Here is a 20,640-nt window from a genome sequence, read left to right on the forward strand (position 1 = left end):
ACTTTGCCCCAGTCCTCAGCAGTCCACTCCCTGTACCTTTTGCAGAATATCAGTCGGTCCCTGATGTTTTTTTCTGGAGAGAAGTGGCTTCTTTGCTGCCCTCCTTGAAACCAGCCCTTGCTCAAAGAGTCTCCGCCTCACAGTGCGTGCAGAAGCACTCACCAGCCTGCTGCCATTCCTGAGCAAGCTCGGCACTGCTGGTAGTCCCATCCCGCAGCTGAAACAGTTTTAAGATACGGTCCTGGCGCTTGCTGGTCTTTCTTGGGCGCCCTGGAGCCTTTTTGACAACAATGGAAGCTCTCTCCTTGAAGTTCTTGATGATGCGATAGATTGTTGACTGAGGTGCAATCTTTGTAGCTGCGATACTCTTCCCTGTTAGGCCATTTTTGTGCAGTGCAATGATGGCTGCACGTGTTTCTTTAGAGATAACCATGGTTAACTGAAGAGAAACAATGATACCAAGAACCAGCCTCCTTTTAAAGTGTCCAGTGATGTCATTCTTACGTAATCATGACTGATTGATCGCCAGCCCTGTCCTCATCAACACCCACACCTGTGTTAATGGATCAATCACTAAAACGATGTTAGCTGCTCCTTTTAAGGCAGGACTGCAATGATGTTGAAATGTGTTTTGGGGGTTAAAGTTCATTTTCTGGGCAAATATTGACTTTGCAAGTACAGTAATTGCTGTTAAGCTGATCACTCTTTGACATTCAGGAGTATATGCAAATTGCCATTACAAAAAATGAAACAGTAAACTTTGGAAAAATTACTATTTGTCACATTCTCAATACTTTTGGCCATGACTGTATACAGGCTGGTTGTCAGCAGTGATAGATGAGGAGCTGGTGCTGTAGTATAAGGGGTGTGGTCTCCTGTTACTGATGTTACCACCAGGGGGCAGATCTGACAACCTCTCACACATGTATACAGGCAGGTTGTCAGCAGTGATAGATGAGGAGCTGGTGCTGTAGTGTAAGGGGTGTGGTCTCCTGTTACTGATGTCACCACCAGGGGGCAGATCTGACAACCTCTGACACATGTATACAGGCAGGTTGTCAGCAGTATCAGATGAGGAGCTGGTGCTGTAGTATAAGTGGTGTGGTCTCCTGTTACTGATATCACCACCAGGGGGCAGATCTGACAACCTCTGACACATGTATACAGGCAGGTTGTCAGCAGTGATAGATGAGGAGCTGGTGCTGTAGTATAAGGGGTGTGGTCTCCTGTTACTGATCTCACCACCAGGGGGCAGAGCTGACAACCTTTCACACATGTATACAGGCAGGTTGTCAGCAGTGATAGATGAGGAGCTGGTGCTGTAGTATAAGGGGTGTGGTCTCCTGTTACTGATGTTACCACCAGGGGGCAGATTTGACAACCTCTCACACATGTATACAGGCAGGTTGTCAGCAGTGATAGATGAGGAGCTGGTGCTGTAGTATAAGGGGTGTGGTCTCCTGTTACTGATGTCACCACCAGGGGGCAGATCTGACAACCTCTCACACATGTATACAGGCAGGTTGTCAGCAGTATCAGATGAGGAGCAGGTGCTGTAGTGTAAGGGGTGTGGTCTCCTGTTACTGATGTCACCACCAGGGGGCAGATCTGACAACCTCTGACACATGTATACAGGCAGGTTGTCAGCAGTATCAGATGAGGCGCTGGTGCTGTAGTATAAGGGGTGTGGTCTCCTGTTACTGATGTCACCACCAGGGGGCAAATCCGACAACCTCTCACACATGTATACAGGCTGTTTGTCAGCAGTGATAGATGAGGAGCTGGTGCTGTAGTATAAGGGGTGTGGTCTCCTGTTACTGATGTCACCACCAGGGGGCAGACCTGACAACCTCTCACACATGTATACAGGCAGGTTGTCAGCAGTGATAGATGAGGAGCTGGTGCTGTAGTATAAGGGGCGGGGTCTCCTGTTACTGATGTCACCACCAGGGGGCAGACCTGACAACCTCTCACACATGTATACAGGCAGGTTGTCAGCAGTGATAGATGAGGAGCTGGTGCTGTAGTATAAGGGGTGTGGTCTCCTGTTACTGATGTCACCACCAGGGGGCAGACCTGACAACCTCTCACACATGTATACAGGCAGGTTGTCAGCAGTGATAGATGAGGAGCTGGTGCTGTAGTATAAGGGGTGTGGTCTCCTGTTACTGATGTCACCACCAGGGGGCAGACCTGACAACCTCTCACACATGTATACAGGCAGGTTGTCAGCAGTGATAGATGAGGAGCTGGTGCTGTAGTATAAGGGGCGGGGGTCTCCTGTTACTGATCTCACCACCAGGGGGCAGATCTGACAGCCTCTCACACATGTATACAGGCAGGTTGTCAGCAGTGATAGATGAGGAGCTGGTGCTGTAGTATAAGGTGTGCGGTCTCCTGTTACTGATGTCACCACCAGGGGGCAGATCTGACAACCTCTCACACATGTATACAGGCAGGTTGTCAGCAGTGATAGATGAGGAGCTGGTGCTGTAGTATAAGGGGTGTGGTCTCCTGTTACTGATGTCACCACCAGGGGGCAGATCTGACAACCTCTCACACATGTATACAGGCAGGTTGTCAGCAGTGATAGATGAGGAGCTGGTGCTGTAGTATAAGGGATGTGGTCTCCTGTTACTGATGTCACCACCAGGGGGCAGATCTGACAACCCCTCACACATGTATACAGGCAGGTTGTCAGCAGTGATAGATGAGGAGCAGGTGCTGTAGTATAAGGGGTGTGGTCTCCTGTTACTGATGTCACCACCAGGGGGCAGATCTGACAGCCTCTCACACATGTATACAGGCAGGTTGTCAGCAGTGATAGATGAGGAGCTGGTGCTGTAGTATAAGGGGTGTGGTCTCCTGTTACTGATGTCACCACCAGGGGGCAGATCTGACAACCTCTCACACATGTATACACGCAGGTTGTCAGCAGTGATAGATGAGGAGCTGGTGCTGTAGTATAAGGGGTGGGGTCTCCTGTTACTGATGTCACCATCAGGGGGCAGATCTGACAACCTCTCACACATGTATACAGGCAGGTTGTCAGCAGTGATAGATGAGGAGCTGGTGCTGTAGTATAAGGGGTGTGGTCTCCTGTTACTGATGTCACCACCAGGGGGCAGATCTGACAACCTCTCACACACATATACAGGCAGGTTGTCAGCAGTAATAGATGAGGAGCTGGTGCTGTAGTATAAGGGGTGTGGTCTCCTGTTACTGATGTCACCACCAGGGGGCAGATCTGACAACCTCTCACACATGTATACAGGCAGGTTGTCAGCAGTGATAGATGAGGAGCTGGTGCTGTAGTATAAGGGGTGTGGTCTCCTGTTACTGATGTCACCACCAGGGGGCAGATCTGACAACCTCTCACACATGTATACAGGCTGGTTGTCAACAGTAGTATCAGATATAATAGCTATTGCAGATATTTCTGGATGTAATTTTTATTACTTATATTTTGTGCCCTTCATTTTTAGGGCTGTACCGTTTTGCCAGTGAGGACACCATCATTAAACACAGGTAGGGGCCGTGTTATTTACTGCTGTCACAGATCGCCATCTAGAGGCCGCAGATAAGACTGACTACAGCTCCAGTGCATCCAGTAAGGACAATCCTCTGAGCGGGAAACACAGCAGCAGCAGCAGCAGCAGCACAGATCTTTCTGTCCTGTTAGTCTGTTACATTTTACCTGCCCTGATACATTGTATCATACAGAGAATTGTGTATACTGGATACAACTGTAACAGACCCTCAGCTGTGAGATCCATTAGTTTAGGGCACGTTGGGACCCTCCATCAGCGGCGCCAGTCTTTTGCGGTAGTGAAGCAGTGGAGCCACGTCATGTCCCTCTTCCTATACCGATCATTATGGGATTAGGGAGGCTCCTCACCGCCCTCAGCACCGTGCGCCAGACAGGTCATAACTCAATATGAAGAATCAGTTAAGAAATGACTTTGTGGCAGCGCCATTTACCGACTATAAAATATCGCTTTGTTTCAGCGATTCCTCGGCTCAATAAGACTCATTTGCGTTTGTCCTTCACAGGCGGCTGTAAATCGCGCTCTTGGGAGACACAGTGCAATGTACACTTTGTGTGACGAGTCTCCCACAGACAGATCTTATATCTTACCTGCACTGAAATATGAGCCCCCACTTGAGAGGGTACGCAGCCCCCCCTGCGCTTTATTACTGACAAGTTATACTTAAAGGGACCTTGTCACGTATTTATAGAATTTTTGCAATTAAATGGCTTAATTGCTCCCACTAAATTTATCCTGTACTGATCCTGAGTTACATCCTGTATTATACTCCAGAGCTGCACTCACTATTCTGCTGGTGCAGTCAATGTGTACATACATTACATTACTGATCCTGAGTTACCTCCTGTATTATACTCCAGAGCTGCACTCACTATTCTGCTGGTGCAGTCACTGTGTGCATACATTACATTACTGATCCTGAGTTACCTCCTGTATTATACCCCAGAGCTGCACTCACTATTCTGCTGGTGCAGTCACTGTGTACATACATTACATTACTGATCCTGAGTTACATCCTGTATTATACTCCAGAGCTGCACTCACTATTCTGCTGGTGCAGTCACTGTGTACATACATTACTGATCCTGAGTTACCTTCTGTATTATACTCCAGAGCTGCACTCACTATTCTGCTGGTGCAGTCACTGTGTACATACATTACATTACTGATCCTGAGTTACCTCCTGTATTATACTCCAGAGCTGCGCTCACTATTCTGCTGGTGCAGTCACCGTGTACATACATTACATTACTGATCCTGAGTTACATCCTGTATTATACTCCAGAGCTGCACTCACTATTCTGCTGGTGCAGTCACTGTGTACATACATTACATTACTGATCCTGAGTTACCTCCTGTATTATACTCCAGAGCTGCACTCACTATTCTGCTGGTGCAGTCACTGTGTACATACATTACATTACTGATCCTGAGTTACCTCCTGTATTATACTCCAGAGCTGCACTCACTATTCTGCTGGTGCAGTCAATGTGTACATACATTACATTACTGATCCTGAGTTACCTCCTGTATTATACTCCAGAGCTGCACTCACTATTCTGCTGGTGCAGTCACTGTGTGCATACATTACATTACTGATCCTGAGTTACCTCCTGTATTATACTCCAGAGCTGAACTCTCTATTCTCCTGGTGCAGTCACTGTGTACATACATTACATTACTGATCCTGAGTTACATCCTGTATTATACTCCAGAGCTGCACTCACTATTCTGCTGGTGCAGTCACTGTGTACATACATTACATTACTGATCCTGAGTTACCTCCTGTATTATACTCCAGAGCTGCACTCACTATTCTGCTGGTGCAGTCACTGTGTACATACATTACATTACTGATCCTGAGTTACATCCTGTATTATACTCCAGAGCTGCACTCACTATTCTGCTGGTGCAGTCACTGTGTACATACATTACATTACTGAACCTGAGTTACCTCCTGTATTATACTCCAGAGCTGCACTCACTATTCTGCTAGTGCAGTCACTGTGTACATACATTACTGATTCTGAGTTACATCCTGTATTATCCTCCAGAGCTGCACTCACTATTCTGCTGGTGCAGTCACTGTGTACATACATTACTGATCCTGAGTTACATCCTGTATTATACCCCAGAGCTGCACTCACTATTCTGCTCGTGCAGCCACTGTGTACATACATTACATTACTGATCCGGAGTTACATCCTGTATTATACTCCAGAGCTGCACTCACTATTCTGCTGGTGCAGTCACTGTGTACATACATTACATTACTGATCCTGAGTTACATCCTGCATTATACTGCAGAGCTGCACTCACTATTCTGCTGGTGCAGTCACTGTGTACATACATTACATTACTGATCCTGAGTTACATCCTGTATTATACTCCAGAGCTGCACTCACTATTCTGCTGGTGCGGTCACTGTGTACATACAGTACATTACTGATCCTGAGTTACATCCTGTATTATACCCCAGAGCTGCACTCACTATTCTGCTGGTGCAGTCACTGTGTACATACATTACATTACTGATCCTGAGTTACATCCTGTATTATACTCCAGAGCTGCACTCACTATTCTGCTGGTGCAGTCACTGTGTACATACATTACATTACTGATCCGGAGTTACATCCTGTATTATACTCCAGAGCTGCACTCACTATTCTGCTGGTGCAGTCACTGTGTACATACATTACTGATCCTGAGTTACATCCTGTATTATACTCCAGAGCTGCGCTCACTATTCTGCTGGTGCAGTCACTGTGTACATACATTACATTACTGATCCTGAGTTACATCATGTATTATACTCCAGAGCTGCACTCACTATTCTGCTGGTGCTGTCACTGTGTACATACATTACATTACTGATCCTGAGTTACCTCCTGTATTATACTCCAGAGCTGCACTCACTATTCTGCTGGTGCAGTCACTGTGTACATACATTACATTACTGATCCTGAGTCACATCCTGTATTATACTCCAGAGCTGCACTCACTATTCTGCTGGTGCAGTCACTGTGTACATACATTACATTACTGATCCTGAGTTACCTCCTGTATTATACTCCAGAGCTGCACTCACTATTCTGCTGGTGCAGTCACTGTGTACATACATTACATTACTGATCCTGAGTTACATCCTGTATTATACCCCAGAGCTGGACTCACTATTCTGCTGGTGCAGTCACTGTGTACATACATTACATTACTGATCCCGAGTCACATCCTGTATTATACCCCAGAGCTGCACTCACTATTCTGCTGGTGCAGTCACTGTGTACATACATTACATTACTGATCCTGAGTTACATCCTGTATTATACCCCAGAGCTGCACTCACTATTCTGCTGGTGCAGTCACTGTGTACATACATTACATTACTGATCCCGAGTCACATCCTGTATTATACTCCAGAGCTGCACTCACTATTCTGCTGGTGCAGTCACTGTGTACATACATTACATTACTGATCCTGAGTTACCTCCTGTATTATACTCCAGAGCTGCACTCACTATTCTGCTGGTGCAGTCACTGTGTACATACATTACATTACTGATCCTGAGTCACATCCTGTATTATACTCCAGAGCTGCACTCACTATTCTGCTGGTGCAGTCACTGTGTACATACATTACATTACTGATCCTGAGTTACCTCCTGTATTATACTCCAGAGCTGCACTCACTATTCTGCTGGTGCAGTCACTGTGTACATACATTACATTACTGATCCTGAGTTACATCCTGTATTATACCCCAGAGCTGGACTCACTATTCTGCTGGTGCAGTCACTGTGTACATACATTACATTACTGATCCCGAGTCACATCCTGTATTATACCCCAGAGCTGCACTCACTATTCTGCTGGTGCAGTCACTGTGTACATACATTACATTACTGATTCTGAGTTACATCCTGTATTATACTCCAGAGCTGCACTCACTATTCTGCTGGTGCAGTCACTGTGTACATACATTACATTACTGATTCTGAGTTACATCCTGTATTATACTCCAGAGCTGCATTCACTATTCTGCTGGTGCAGTCACTGTGTACATACATTACATTACTGATCCTGAGTCACATCCTGTATTATACCCCAGAGCTGCACTCACTATTCTGCTGGTGCAGTCACTGTGTACATACATTACATTACTGATCCTGAGTTACATCCTGTGTTATACTCCAGAGCTGCACTCACTATTCTGTTGGTGCAGTCACTGTGTACATACATTACTGATCCTGAGTTACATCCTGTATTATACTCCAGAGCTGCACTCACTATTCTGCTTTTGCAGTCACTGTGTACATACATTACATTACTGATTCTGAGTTACATCCTGTATTATACTCCAGAGCTGCACTCCCTATTCTGCTGGTGCAGTCACTGTGTACATACATTACATTACTGATCCTGAGTTACATCCTGTGTTATACTCCAGAGCTGCACTCACTATTCTGCTGGTGCAGTCACTGTGTACATACATTACATTACTGATCCTGAGTTACATCCTGTATTATACTCCAAAGCTGCACTCACTATTCTGCTGGTGCAGTCACTGTGTACATACATTACATTACTGATCCTGAGTTACATCCTGTATTATACTCCAGAGCTGCACTCACTATTCTGCTGGTGCAGTCACTGTGTACATACATTACATTACTGATCCTGAGTTACCTCCTGTATTATACTCCAGAGCTGCACTCACTATTCTGCTGGTGCAGTCACTGTGTACATTCATTACATTACTGATCCTGAGTTACATCCTGTATTATACTCCAGAGCTGCACTCACTATTCTGCGGGTGCAGTCACTGTGTACATACATTACATTACTGATCCTGAGTTACATCCTGTATTATACTCCAGAGCTGCACTCACTATTCTGCTGGTGCAGTCACTGTGTACATACATTACATTACTGATCCTGAGTTACCTCCTGTATTATACTCCAGAGCTGCACTCACTATTCTGCTGGTGCAGTCACTGTGTATATACATTACATTACTGATCCTGAGTTACATCCTGTATTATACTCCAGAGCTGCACTCACTATTCTGCTGGTGCAGTCACTGTGTACATACATTACATTACTGATCCTGAGTTACCTCCTGTATTATACTCCAGAGCTGCACTCACTATTCTGCTGGTGCAGTCACTGTGTACATACATTACATTACTGATCCTGAGTCACATCCTGTATTATACTCCAGAGCTGCACTCACTATTCTGCTGGTGCAGTCACTGTGTACATACATTACATTACTGATCCTGAGTTACCTCCTGTATTATACTCCAGAGCTGCACTCACTATTCTGCTGGTGCAGTCACTGTGTACATACATTACATTACTGATCCTGAGTTACATCCTGTATTATACCCCAGAGCTGGACTCACTATTCTGCTGGTGCAGTCACTGTGTACATACATTACATTACTGATCCCGAGTCACATCCTGTATTATACCCCAGAGCTGCACTCACTATTCTGCTGGTGCAGTCACTGTGTACATACATTACATTACTGATCCTGAGTTACATCCTGTATTATACCCCAGAGCTGCACTCACTATTCTGCTGGTGCAGTCACTGTGTACATACATTACATTACTGATCCCGAGTCACATCCTGTATTATACTCCAGAGCTGCACTCACTATTCTGCTGGTGCAGTCACTGTGTACATACATTACATTACTGATCCTGAGTTACCTCCTGTATTATACTCCAGAGCTGCACTCACTATTCTGCTGGTGCAGTCACTGTGTACATACATTACATTACTGATCCTGAGTCACATCCTGTATTATACTCCAGAGCTGCACTCACTATTCTGCTGGTGCAGTCACTGTGTACATACATTACATTACTGATCCTGAGTTACCTCCTGTATTATACTCCAGAGCTGCACTCACTATTCTGCTGGTGCAGTCACTGTGTACATACATTACATTACTGATCCTGAGTTACATCCTGTATTATACCCCAGAGCTGGACTCACTATTCTGCTGGTGCAGTCACTGTGTACATACATTACATTACTGATCCCGAGTCACATCCTGTATTATACCCCAGAGCTGCACTCACTATTCTGCTGGTGCAGTCACTGTGTACATACATTACATTACTGATTCTGAGTTACATCCTGTATTATACTCCAGAGCTGCACTCACTATTCTGCTGGTGCAGTCACTGTGTACATACATTACATTACTGATTCTGAGTTACATCCTGTATTATACTCCAGAGCTGCATTCACTATTCTGCTGGTGCAGTCACTGTGTACATACATTACATTACTGATCCTGAGTCACATCCTGTATTATACCCCAGAGCTGCACTCACTATTCTGCTGGTGCAGTCACTGTGTACATACATTACATTACTGATCCTGAGTTACATCCTGTGTTATACTCCAGAGCTGCACTCACTATTCTGTTGGTGCAGTCACTGTGTACATACATTACTGATCCTGAGTTACATCCTGTATTATACTCCAGAGCTGCACTCACTATTCTGCTTTTGCAGTCACTGTGTACATACATTACATTACTGATTCTGAGTTACATCCTGTATTATACTCCAGAGCTGCACTCCCTATTCTGCTGGTGGAGTCACTGTGTACATACATTACATTACTGATCCTGAGTTACATCCTGTGTTATACTCCAGAGCTGCACTCACTATTCTGCTGGTGCAGTCACTGTGTACATACATTACATTACTGATCCTGAGTTACATCCTGTATTATACTCCAAAGCTGCACTCACTATTCTGCTGGTGCAGTCACTGTGTACATACATTACATTACTGATCCTGAGTTACATCCTGTATTATACTCCAGAGCTGCACTCACTATTCTGCTGGTGCAGTCACTGTGTACATACATTACATTACTGATCCTGAGTTACCTCCTGTATTATACTCCAGAGCTGCACTCACTATTCTGCTGGTGCAGTCACTGTGTACATTCATTACATTACTGATCCTGAGTTACATCCTGTATTATACTCCAGAGCTGCACTCACTATTCTGCGGGTGCAGTCACTGTGTACATACATTACATTACTGATCCTGAGTTACATCCTGTATTATACTCCAGAGCTGCACTCACTATTCTGCTGGTGCAGTCACTGTGTACATACATTACATTACTGATCCTGAGTTACCTCCTGTATTATACTCCAGAGCTGCACTCACTATTCTGCTGGTGCAGTCACTGTGTATATACATTACATTACTGATCCTGAGTTACATCCTGTATTATACTCCAGAGCTACACTCACTATTCTGCTGGTGCAGTCACTGTGTACATACATTACATTACTGATCCTGAGTTACATCCTGTATTATACTCCAGAGCTGCACTCACTATTCTGCTGGTGCAGTCACTGTGTACATACATTACATTACTGATCCTGAGTTACCTCCTGTATTATACTCCAGAGCTGCACTCACTATTCTGCTGGTGCAGTCACTGTGTACATACATTACATTACTGATCCGGAGTTACATCCTGTATTATACTCCAGAGCTGCACTCACTATTCTGCTGGTGCAGTCACTGTGTACATACATTACATTACTGATCCTGAGTGACCTCCTGTATTATACTCCAGAGCTGCACTCACTATTCTGCTGTAGAATACCAAATATTGTACATGGGGGGCTGTTGTGTACCCCAGATTTACACGATGCTCTTTTCCACAGAATGGACACCAGTGACTCACCGTGGCTCTCGAACACCTGGAAATCAGCTGCATGTTCTAGAAACTACAGCAGTACGACCAGTGTGAACAGCCAGTTACTGTGGATGGAGAACAAGGAGGCGGCAGACTTCCATAAATCCAGTATGTGATGGGGGGCGGTGACACTACTAGTGAGCTCGGCTCATCGGGGGCAGCACAAAAGTGAAGCTAATAATTTGGTTCTTTTCAGTAAGTTCAGGATGAGAATTACTGATCGTGGTGGAGCGAGTACTGCGGAGTAATGCTGTGTTACAGTGCAGGGATAGAAATATTGGAATATTCTGCGCTTTCATCACATCATTTGGTAGTGAAACATGTTACTTTGTCTTCTCAAATCAACTGTGAAGAGTGCAGTAATCAAGTGCGACCACAGGAGGGCGAAACCTGCACAGTGAAGTTATTGATGTGGGGGGGGGGTATTTATATCATGTAATAATGGTTAATTATAAAGCTTCATACACTGCATTACACGTTATACAATATACAGTAATAATCGGAGTACATGATGGCACTGACACTCGGGGTACAGGATAATGACGCTGACACTCGGGGTACAGGAGAATGACGCTGACACTCGGGGTGCAGGATAATGACACTGACACTCGGGGTGCAGGATAATGACGCTGACACTCGGGGTACAGGATAATGATGCTGACACTCGGGGTACAGGATAATGACACTAACACTCGGGGTGCAGGATAATGACACTGACACTCGGGGTGCAGGATAATGACACTAACACTCGGGTTACAGGACAATGACACCGACACTCGGGGTGCAGGATAATGACACTGACACTCGGGGTACAGGATAATGACACTGACACTCGGGGTACAGGATAATGACACTGACACTCGGGGTACAGGATAATGACACTGACACTCGGGGTGCAGGATAATGACACTGACACTCGGGGTGCAGGATAATGACGCTGACACTCGGGGTACAGGATAATGACACTGACACTCGGGGTGCAGGATAATGACGCTGACACTCGGGGTACAGGATAATGACACTGACACTCGGGGTACAGGATAATGACGCTGACACTCGGGTGCAGGATAATGACACTGACACTCGGGTACAGGATAATGACGCTGACACTCGGGGTACAGGATAATGACGCTGACACTCGGGGTACAGGATAATGACGCTGACACTCGGGGTACAGGATAATGACACTGACACTCGGGTTACAGGACAATGACACCGACACTCGGGGTACAGGATAATGAAGCTGACACTCGGGGTACAGGATAATGACGCTGACACTCGGGGTACAGGACAATGACACCGACACTCGGGGTACAGGATAATGAAGCTGACACTCGGGGTACAGGATAATGACGCTGACACTCGGGGTACAGGATAATGACACTGACACTCGGGGTACAGGATAATGACGCTGACACTCGGGGTACAGGATAATGACACTGACACTCGGGTTACAGGACAATGACACCGACACTCGGGGTACAGGATAATGAAGCTGACACTCGGGGTACAGGATAATGACGCTGACACTCGGGGTACGGGATAATGACGCTGACACTCGGGGTACAGGATAATGACGCTGACACTAGGAGTACAGGATAATGACACTGACACTCGGGGTACAGGATAATGACACTGACACTCGGGGTACAGGATAATGACGCTGACACTCGGGTTACAGGACAATGACACCGACACTCGGGGTACAGGATAATGAAGCTGACACTCGGGGTACAGGATAATGACGCTGACACTCGGGGTACAGGAGAATGACACTGACACTCGGGGTGCAGGATAATGACACTGACACTCGAGGTACAGGATAATGACACTGACACTCGGGGTGCTGGAGAATGACACTGACACTCGGGGTGCAGGATAATGACACTGACACTTGGGGTACAGGAGAATGACACTGACATTCGGGGTACAGGATAATGACGCTGACACTCGGGGTACAGGAGAATGACGCTGACACTCGGGGTACAGGATAATGACGCTGACACTCGGGGTACGGGATAATGACACTGACATTTGGGGTACAGGAGAATGACACTGACATTCGGGGTACAGGATAATGACACTGACACTCGGGGTACAGGATAATGACGCTGACTCTCGGGGTACAGGACAATGACACCGACACTCGAGGTACAGAACAATGACGCAGACCCTCGGGTTACAGGACAATGACGCTGACACTCGAGGTACAGGACAATGGCGCTGACTCTCGGGGAGCTGTGCGGAAATGTATAGTTTCTCTCCTGTTTTGCAGACCTCTCATTTGAGCGCAAGAGTGACAGCAGCCGCAGTCAGATCATCCCGCTGGTCCCGGACAGCAGTATGTATGGAGCGCTGTATGTGGATCTCCCAGGAAAGGACCTGACAACGTTCCAGTGCTCCTCTCCTGTCAGGCCTCCCGGGATGGGAATTAGCTCTAAGTCGGGGTTACCTCCAGGACTGTATGATCACAGCCTGTTCCCACACTGTCATGGCAGTGCAAGCAACCTTACACACGGAGGTGCAAGAAGCAAGATATCTGGAAAACCTGTAGTTCCAATACCACCAAATGTGGCCCTAAAGGAGCCCAGGAGCCACTATCTTAAGAGAGGTAAATATGAATATATAAAAGCATGTATAACAAGAGGATGTGAGTGCTATACCATACCTCCCAACTTTTGAAGAAGAGAAAGAGGGATAGATTATGCGGCGCGCAGAGTGTGCTGCGCCCATATTTGGCCACACCCCAATCCACGTCCGTTTTCTCATTTTTCTCCTTTGGCAGGAGGAGTTGTCAGATGGGCGCTGGTAATGAGGGGCATTCAGCAGACAGCCCTCATCCCCATTCCTGGTATGCGTGGCCCCCTCATCCCCAATCCTGATATGCATTGCCCTCTCATCCCCAATCCTGGCATGCATGGCCACCTCATCCTCAATCCTGGTATGCATGGCCACCTCAGACCCAATCCTGGTATGCATGGCCCCCTTAGACCCAATCCTGGTATGCATGCCCCCCTTAGACCCAATCCTGGTATTCATGGCCCCCTCGGACCCAATCATGGTATGCATGGCCCTATGTACTGTAGAGAGGAGGAGGAGGCGCTATACTGTACTGTAGAGAGGAGGAGAAGGCGTTATACTGTACTGTAGAGAACAGGAGGAGGTGCTTTACTGTACTGTAGAGAGGAGGAGGAGGCGCTATACTGTACTGTAGAGAGGAGAAGGAGCTATACTGTACTGTAGAGAGGAGGAGGCTCTATACTGTACTGTAGAGAGGAGGAGGTGCTATACTGTACTGTAGATAGGAGGAGGAGGCGCTATACTGTACTGGAGAGAGGAGGAGGAGGCGCTATACTATACTATAGAGTGGAGGAGGTGCTATACTGTACTGTAGAGAGGAGGAGGAGGAGGCGCTATACTATACTATAGAGTGGAGGAGGCACTATACTCTACTATATAGAGGAAGAAGAGGCGCTAAACTGTACTGTAGAGAGGAGGAGGAGGCGCTATACTGTACTGTAGAGAGGAGGAGGAGGCGCTATACTCTACTATATAGAGATAAAGGGGGATTGTTCCTCTGTGAAGCAGAGAAACAAAAAGATGGCCACACAAGTTCAAAATTGTAAAGAAGTAAGAAAATTCCTTTATTAACACATGTAGTAAACACAAATTACAAAGATAAATGCGGACGACAGAGTAGACACAGAGTGCTGGATCCACATGAATAAAACAATGTTAAAAACTGTGACACAGCGCCCGAAAGGTCAGCCTATATAGCAAGTGGAAATATAAGGGGGACAGCGACAGGGTCACATGTATTAATAAATATATACCACCCATCATGAATACCTTTTACAAATAGTACCCCCAAAACAATAATATCCCATCACAATCAAAATACCCAGAAACAAAAGGGTTAAAACCCTTATACAGATGGAAGTAATACAACCAATTGGTCATAAATAAGCTAAAATAGCTATGTACCTGGGTAAGGCCACCAGACAGGCTCTGCTACCGTCACCCCGAAAAAGGTTTTCCTACCGAAACGTGCGTCTATACTGTACTGTAGAGAGGAGGAGGAGGCGCTATACTATACTGTAGAGAGGAGGAGGTGCTATACTGTACTGTAGAGAGGAGGAGGAGGCGCTATACTGTACTCTAGAGAGGAGGAGGAGGTGCTATACTGTACTGTAGAGAGGAGGAGGTGCTATACTGTACTGTAGAGAGGAGGAGGTGCTATACTGTACTCTAGAGAGGAGGAGGAGGCGCTATACTATACTGTAGAGAGGAGGAGGTGCTATACTGTACTGTAGAGAGGAGGAGGAGGCGCTATACTGTACTCTAGAGAGGAGGAGGAGGTGCTATACTGTACTGTAGAGAGGAGGAGGCACTATACTCTACTGTAGAGAGGAGAAGGAGGCGCTATACTGTACTGTAGAGAGGAGGAGGAGGCACTATACTATACTGTAGAGAGGAGGAGGTGCTATACTGTACTGTAGAGAGGAGGAGGAGGCGCTATACTATACTGTAGAGAGGAGGAGGTGCTATACTGTACTGTAGAGAGGAGGAGGAGGCGCTATACTATACTGTAGAGAGGAGGAGGAGGTGCTATACTGTACTGTAGAGAGGAGGAAGAGGCACTATACTATACTGTAGAGAGGAGGAGGTGCTATACTGTACTGTAGAGAGGAGGAGGAGGCGCTATACTATACTGTAGAGAGGAGGAGGTGCTATACTGTACTGTAGAGAGGAGGAGGAGGCGCTATACTATACTGTAGAGAGGAGGAGGTGCTATACTGTACTGTAGAGAGGAGGAGGAGGCACTATACTATACTGTAGAGAGGAGGAGGTGCTATACTGTACTGTAGAGAGGAGGAGGAGGCACTATACTATACTGTAGAGAGGAGGAGGTGCTATACTGTACTGTAGAGAGGAGGAGGAGGCGCTATACTATACTGTAGAGAGGAGGAGGTGCTATACTGTACTGTAGAGAGGAGGAGGAGGCGCTATACTATACTGTAGAGAGGAGGAGGTGCTATACTGTACTGTAGAGAGGAGGAGGAGGCGCTATACTGTACTCTAGAGAGGAGGAGGAGGTGCTATACTGTACTGTAGAGAGGAGGAGGCACTATACTCTACTGTAGAGAGGAGGAGGAGGCGCTATACTGTACTGTAGAGAGGAGGAGGAGGCACTATACTGTACTGTAGAGAGGAGGAGGAGGCGCTATACTATACTGTACAGAGGAGGAGGCGCTATACTATACTGTACAGAGGAGGAGGAGGCGCTATACTATACTGTACAGAGGAGAAGGAGGCGCTATTCTGTACTGTAGAGAGATTAGAAAACCGTTGCAAAGGACAAGCAGATAATATACATTTATATTTGTGTATGTTCTTACTGATCCAATAGATCAACAAAATGGAGTAAATGTATATCTGCTACTTAAATTGGTAGACCAATCGGAAAACAATAACAGCAAAACCCAATATAGTAGTAAATCCGACAAGAGGTCAATAAATTAAAAAGAAAGACCTTTATTACAAAAATGTGGGTACATAGTGGCAGAGAAAAGAGAGCGCACACACATATATCTAAATTATATCAAGTAATAATGGGAGGGTATATAGATAATAGCGATACCAGGACTAGATTAGACTCCAAATACACTCATGCATGCACATGGTATCCTAGGTCATGTAATATAGGGATACAATCCTGTGAAAACATTTAGCTAATATAGGCATCCCCAGGTACTACCTTTACGTATGCATGAGTGTCTCAAAAGATGTGTTATACCCAAATGGGTTAATTAACAAATAACAGTAATGTTATATTAGATACATTCATACCTGGTATATATAGAGACCTGCTCCTCAGTGTGGCGCCCACCCCGACGCGCGTTTCGGTGCGTCCTTCATCAGGGGGTGACGTCAGACTCCAGGTGTCAGGTTTAAAAAGCTATACTGAGGCGCTATACTGTACTGTAGAGAGGAGGCGCTATACTGTACTGTAGAGAGGAGGAGGAGGCGCTATACTGTACTGTAGAGAGGAGGAGGAGGCGCTATACTGTACTGTAGAGGAGGAGGCGCTATACTGTACTGCAGAGAGGAGGAGGCACTATACTGTGCTGTAGAAGGGAGGCACTATACTGTACTGTAGAGAAAAGGAGGCGGCACAATACTGTACTGTAGAAAGGAGTAGTAGGCGCTATGCTGTACTGTAGAGATGAGGAGGAGGCGCTATACTGTACTGTACAGAGGAGGAAGAGGCACTATGCTGTACTGTAGAGAGGAGGAGGCTCTATACTGTACTGTAGTGAGGTGGAGGAGGCGCTATATTGTACTGTAGAGAGGAGGAGGAGGCGCTGTACTGTACTGTAGAGAAAAGGAGGAGGCGCTATACTGTACTGTAGAGAGGAGGAGGAGGCACTATGCTGTACTGTAGAGAGGAGGAGGCTCTATACTGTACTGTAGTGAGGAGGAGGAGGCGCTATATTGTACTGTAGAGAGGAGGAGGCACAGTACTGTAGAAAGAAGGTGGCGCTATACTATACTGTAGAGAGAAGGAGGCGCTATACTGTACTGTAGAGAAGAGGAGGAGCCGCTTTAATGGACTGTAGAGAGGAAGATGCGCTATACTATACTGGAGAGAGGAGGAGGCACTATACTATACTTTAGAGAGGAGGAGGCGCTATACTGTACTGTAGAGAAGAGGTGCTATACTGTACTGTAGAGAGGAGGAGGCGCTATACTGTACTGTAGAGAGGAGGAGGAAGCACTATACTGTACTGTAGAGAGGAGGAGGCACTATACTTTACTGTAGAGAGGAGAGGGAGGTGCTATACTGTAATGTAGAGAGGAGGAGGAGCTGTACTGTAGAGAGGAGGAGGAGGCGCTTTACTGTACTGTAGAGAGGAGGAGGAGGCATTATACTGTACTGTAGAGAGGAGGAGGAGGTGCTATACTGTACTGTAGAGAGGAGGAGGAGGCGCTATACTGTACTGTAGAGAGGAGGAGGAGCTATACTGTACTGTAGAGAGGAGGAGGAGGCGCTATACTGTACTGTAGAGAAGAGGTGCTATACTGTACTGTAGAGAGGAGGAGGCGCTATACTGTACTGTAGAGAGGAGGAGGAAGCACTATACTGTACTGTAGAGAGGAGGAGGCACTATACTTTACTGTAGAGAGGAGAGGGAGGTGCTATACTGTAATGTAGAGAGGAGGAGGAGCTGTACTGTAGAGAGGAGGAGGAGGCGCTTTACTGTACTGTAGAGAGGAGGAGGAGGCATTATACTGTACTGTAGAGAGGAGGAGGAGGTGCTATACTGTACTGTAGAGAGGAGGAGGAGGCGCTATACTGTACTGTAGAGAGGAGGAGGAGCTATACTGTACTGTAGAGAGGAGGAGGAGGCGCTATACTGTACTGTAGAGAGGAGGAGGAGGCACTATACTGTACTGTAGAGAGGAGGAGGAGGCATTATACTGTACTGTAGAGAGGAGGAGGAGGTGCTATACTGTACTGTAGAGAGGAGGAGGAGGCACTATACTGTACTGTAGAGAGGAGGAGGAGGCATTATACTGTACTGTAGAGAGGAGGAGGAGGTGCTATACTGTACTGTAGCGAGGAGGAGGAGCTATACTGTACTGTAGAGAGGAGGAGGAGGCACTATACTGTACTGTAGAGAGGAGGAGGAGGTGCTATACTGTACTGTAGAGAGGAGGAGGAGGCGCTATACTGTACTGTAGAGAGGAGGAGGAGGCGCTATACTGTACTGTAGAGAGGAGGAGGAGGCACTATACTGTACTGTAGAGAGGAGGAGGAGGCACTATACTGTACTGTAGAGAGGAGGAGGAGGTGCTATACTGTACTGTAGAGAGGAGGAGGAGGCGCTATACTGTACTGTAGAGAGGAGGAGGAGGCGCTATACTGTACTGTAGAGAGGAGGAGGAGGCGCTATACTGTACTGTAGAGAGGAGGAGGAGGTGCTATACTGTACTGTAGAGAGGAGGAGGAGCTATACTGTACTGTAGAGAGGAGGAGGAGGCACTATACTGTACTGTAGAGGAGGAGGAGGCACTATACTGTACTGTAGAGAGGAGGAGGAGGCACAATACTGTACTGTAGAGAGGAGGAGGAGGCGCTATACTGTACTGTAGAGAGGAGGAGGAGGCACAATACTGGATTGTAGAGAGGAAGAGGCGCTAGACTGTATTGTAGAGAGGAAGAGGAGGCACTATACTGTAGTGTAGAGAGGAGGAGAAGGCACTATACTCTACTGTAGAGAGGAGGAGGATGCGCTAGACTGTACTGTAGAGAGGAGGAGGAGGCACTATACTCTACTGTAGAGAGGAGGAGGACGCGCTAGACTGTACTGTAGAGAGGAGGAGGAGGCACTATACTGTAGTGTGGGGATTATTAGGATTTCGTTCCCGCAGGTCCACACTCTCAGTTTCACTGATTTGCACCTAGATATTTCCAAACTTCTTTGTTAGTGAGATAATGATCCATCTTTTCTCTTGTGTCCACAGAGCTGCAACATGTGAACAGCGCCCCTCTGTCTCCCTGTTGTCAGTCCGACAGCTGCAGCGTTCCCAGCTTGAAGAGTTTAGATGGAAACCCAGCAGGAAAAGGTGAGAGTTACCACCCGCAGCAGGACTGACCTGTGTCACATAGAGATTCACAGCAGCGGAGCAGGGGTCTCCATTATCCATGTCTGTGATTGCAGTTCATGAATGAGGACATTAACCCCTCAATTGCAAAAAGAACTTCGGCACTCCATACATGAAAATATAAGAAATATTGTATCTAGACTAATGTCACTTTGAAAAATGAAGGTTTTTTGCGCATAAATTGGCCAAATTATGCGCAAAAAACCTTCATTTTTCAAAGTGACATTAGTCTAGATACAATATTTCTTATATATTCATGTATGGAGTGCCGAAGTTCTTTTTGCAATTGAGATTACTCTTTTCTTCAGAGCACCCGAATAGACCAGTGAGCGACCCCTCTCTTTTTTCTATTAACCCCTCAATGACCGCCGATACGCATTAAGACGGTGCCTTATTTTCTCATTGCCGTTTTAAAAGGCGATCAGGAATAAGGCTGTAGCGCCCCCCCCCCCCTCCCAGAGTCGGAAATCCTCTTGGGTCTCAGCTACCAGAGGTATCTGAGACCCTGGAGAAAATGATCAGGGCTGTTTATTCCAGACCCCGATCACGTGATCGCCGTTATTCAGTGAATAACGGTGATCACGAAAAAAAAAAATGTGTGCCCGCAGTTACAATGATTTCTCTGTCCTCTGACATGATATACATGTCAGAGGAGAGAGAAATTATGCCCCGCTA

At 46.4% G+C, this 20,640-nt stretch overlaps 1 protein-coding gene across 3 annotated transcripts in view; it reads left to right on the plus strand.

Annotated features, from left to right (window-relative positions):
- ROBO4 (roundabout guidance receptor 4) overlaps window positions 1–20,640 on the plus strand; it is a 174,312-nt gene that overhangs the window by 86,795 nt on the left and 66,877 nt on the right. For all 3 annotated transcript variants that reach the window (XM_073657366.1, XM_073657367.1, XM_073657368.1), the window contains exons 12-15: window positions 3,486–3,528; window positions 11,264–11,403; window positions 13,571–13,906; window positions 19,825–19,926. In XM_073657366.1, coding sequence (XP_073513467.1) covers window positions 3,486–3,528; window positions 11,264–11,403; window positions 13,571–13,906; window positions 19,825–19,926 — 621 coding nt within the window. The remainder of the gene's footprint in view (window positions 1–3,485; window positions 3,529–11,263; window positions 11,404–13,570; window positions 13,907–19,824; window positions 19,927–20,640) is intronic.

This window comes from Phyllobates terribilis, unplaced genomic scaffold, assembly GCF_046119375.1.
Source record: "Phyllobates terribilis strain yellow unplaced genomic scaffold, ASM4611937v1 Scaffold_12__6_contigs__length_324123572, whole genome shotgun sequence".
Classification (NCBI taxonomy): domain Eukaryota; kingdom Metazoa; phylum Chordata; class Amphibia; order Anura; family Dendrobatidae; genus Phyllobates; species Phyllobates terribilis.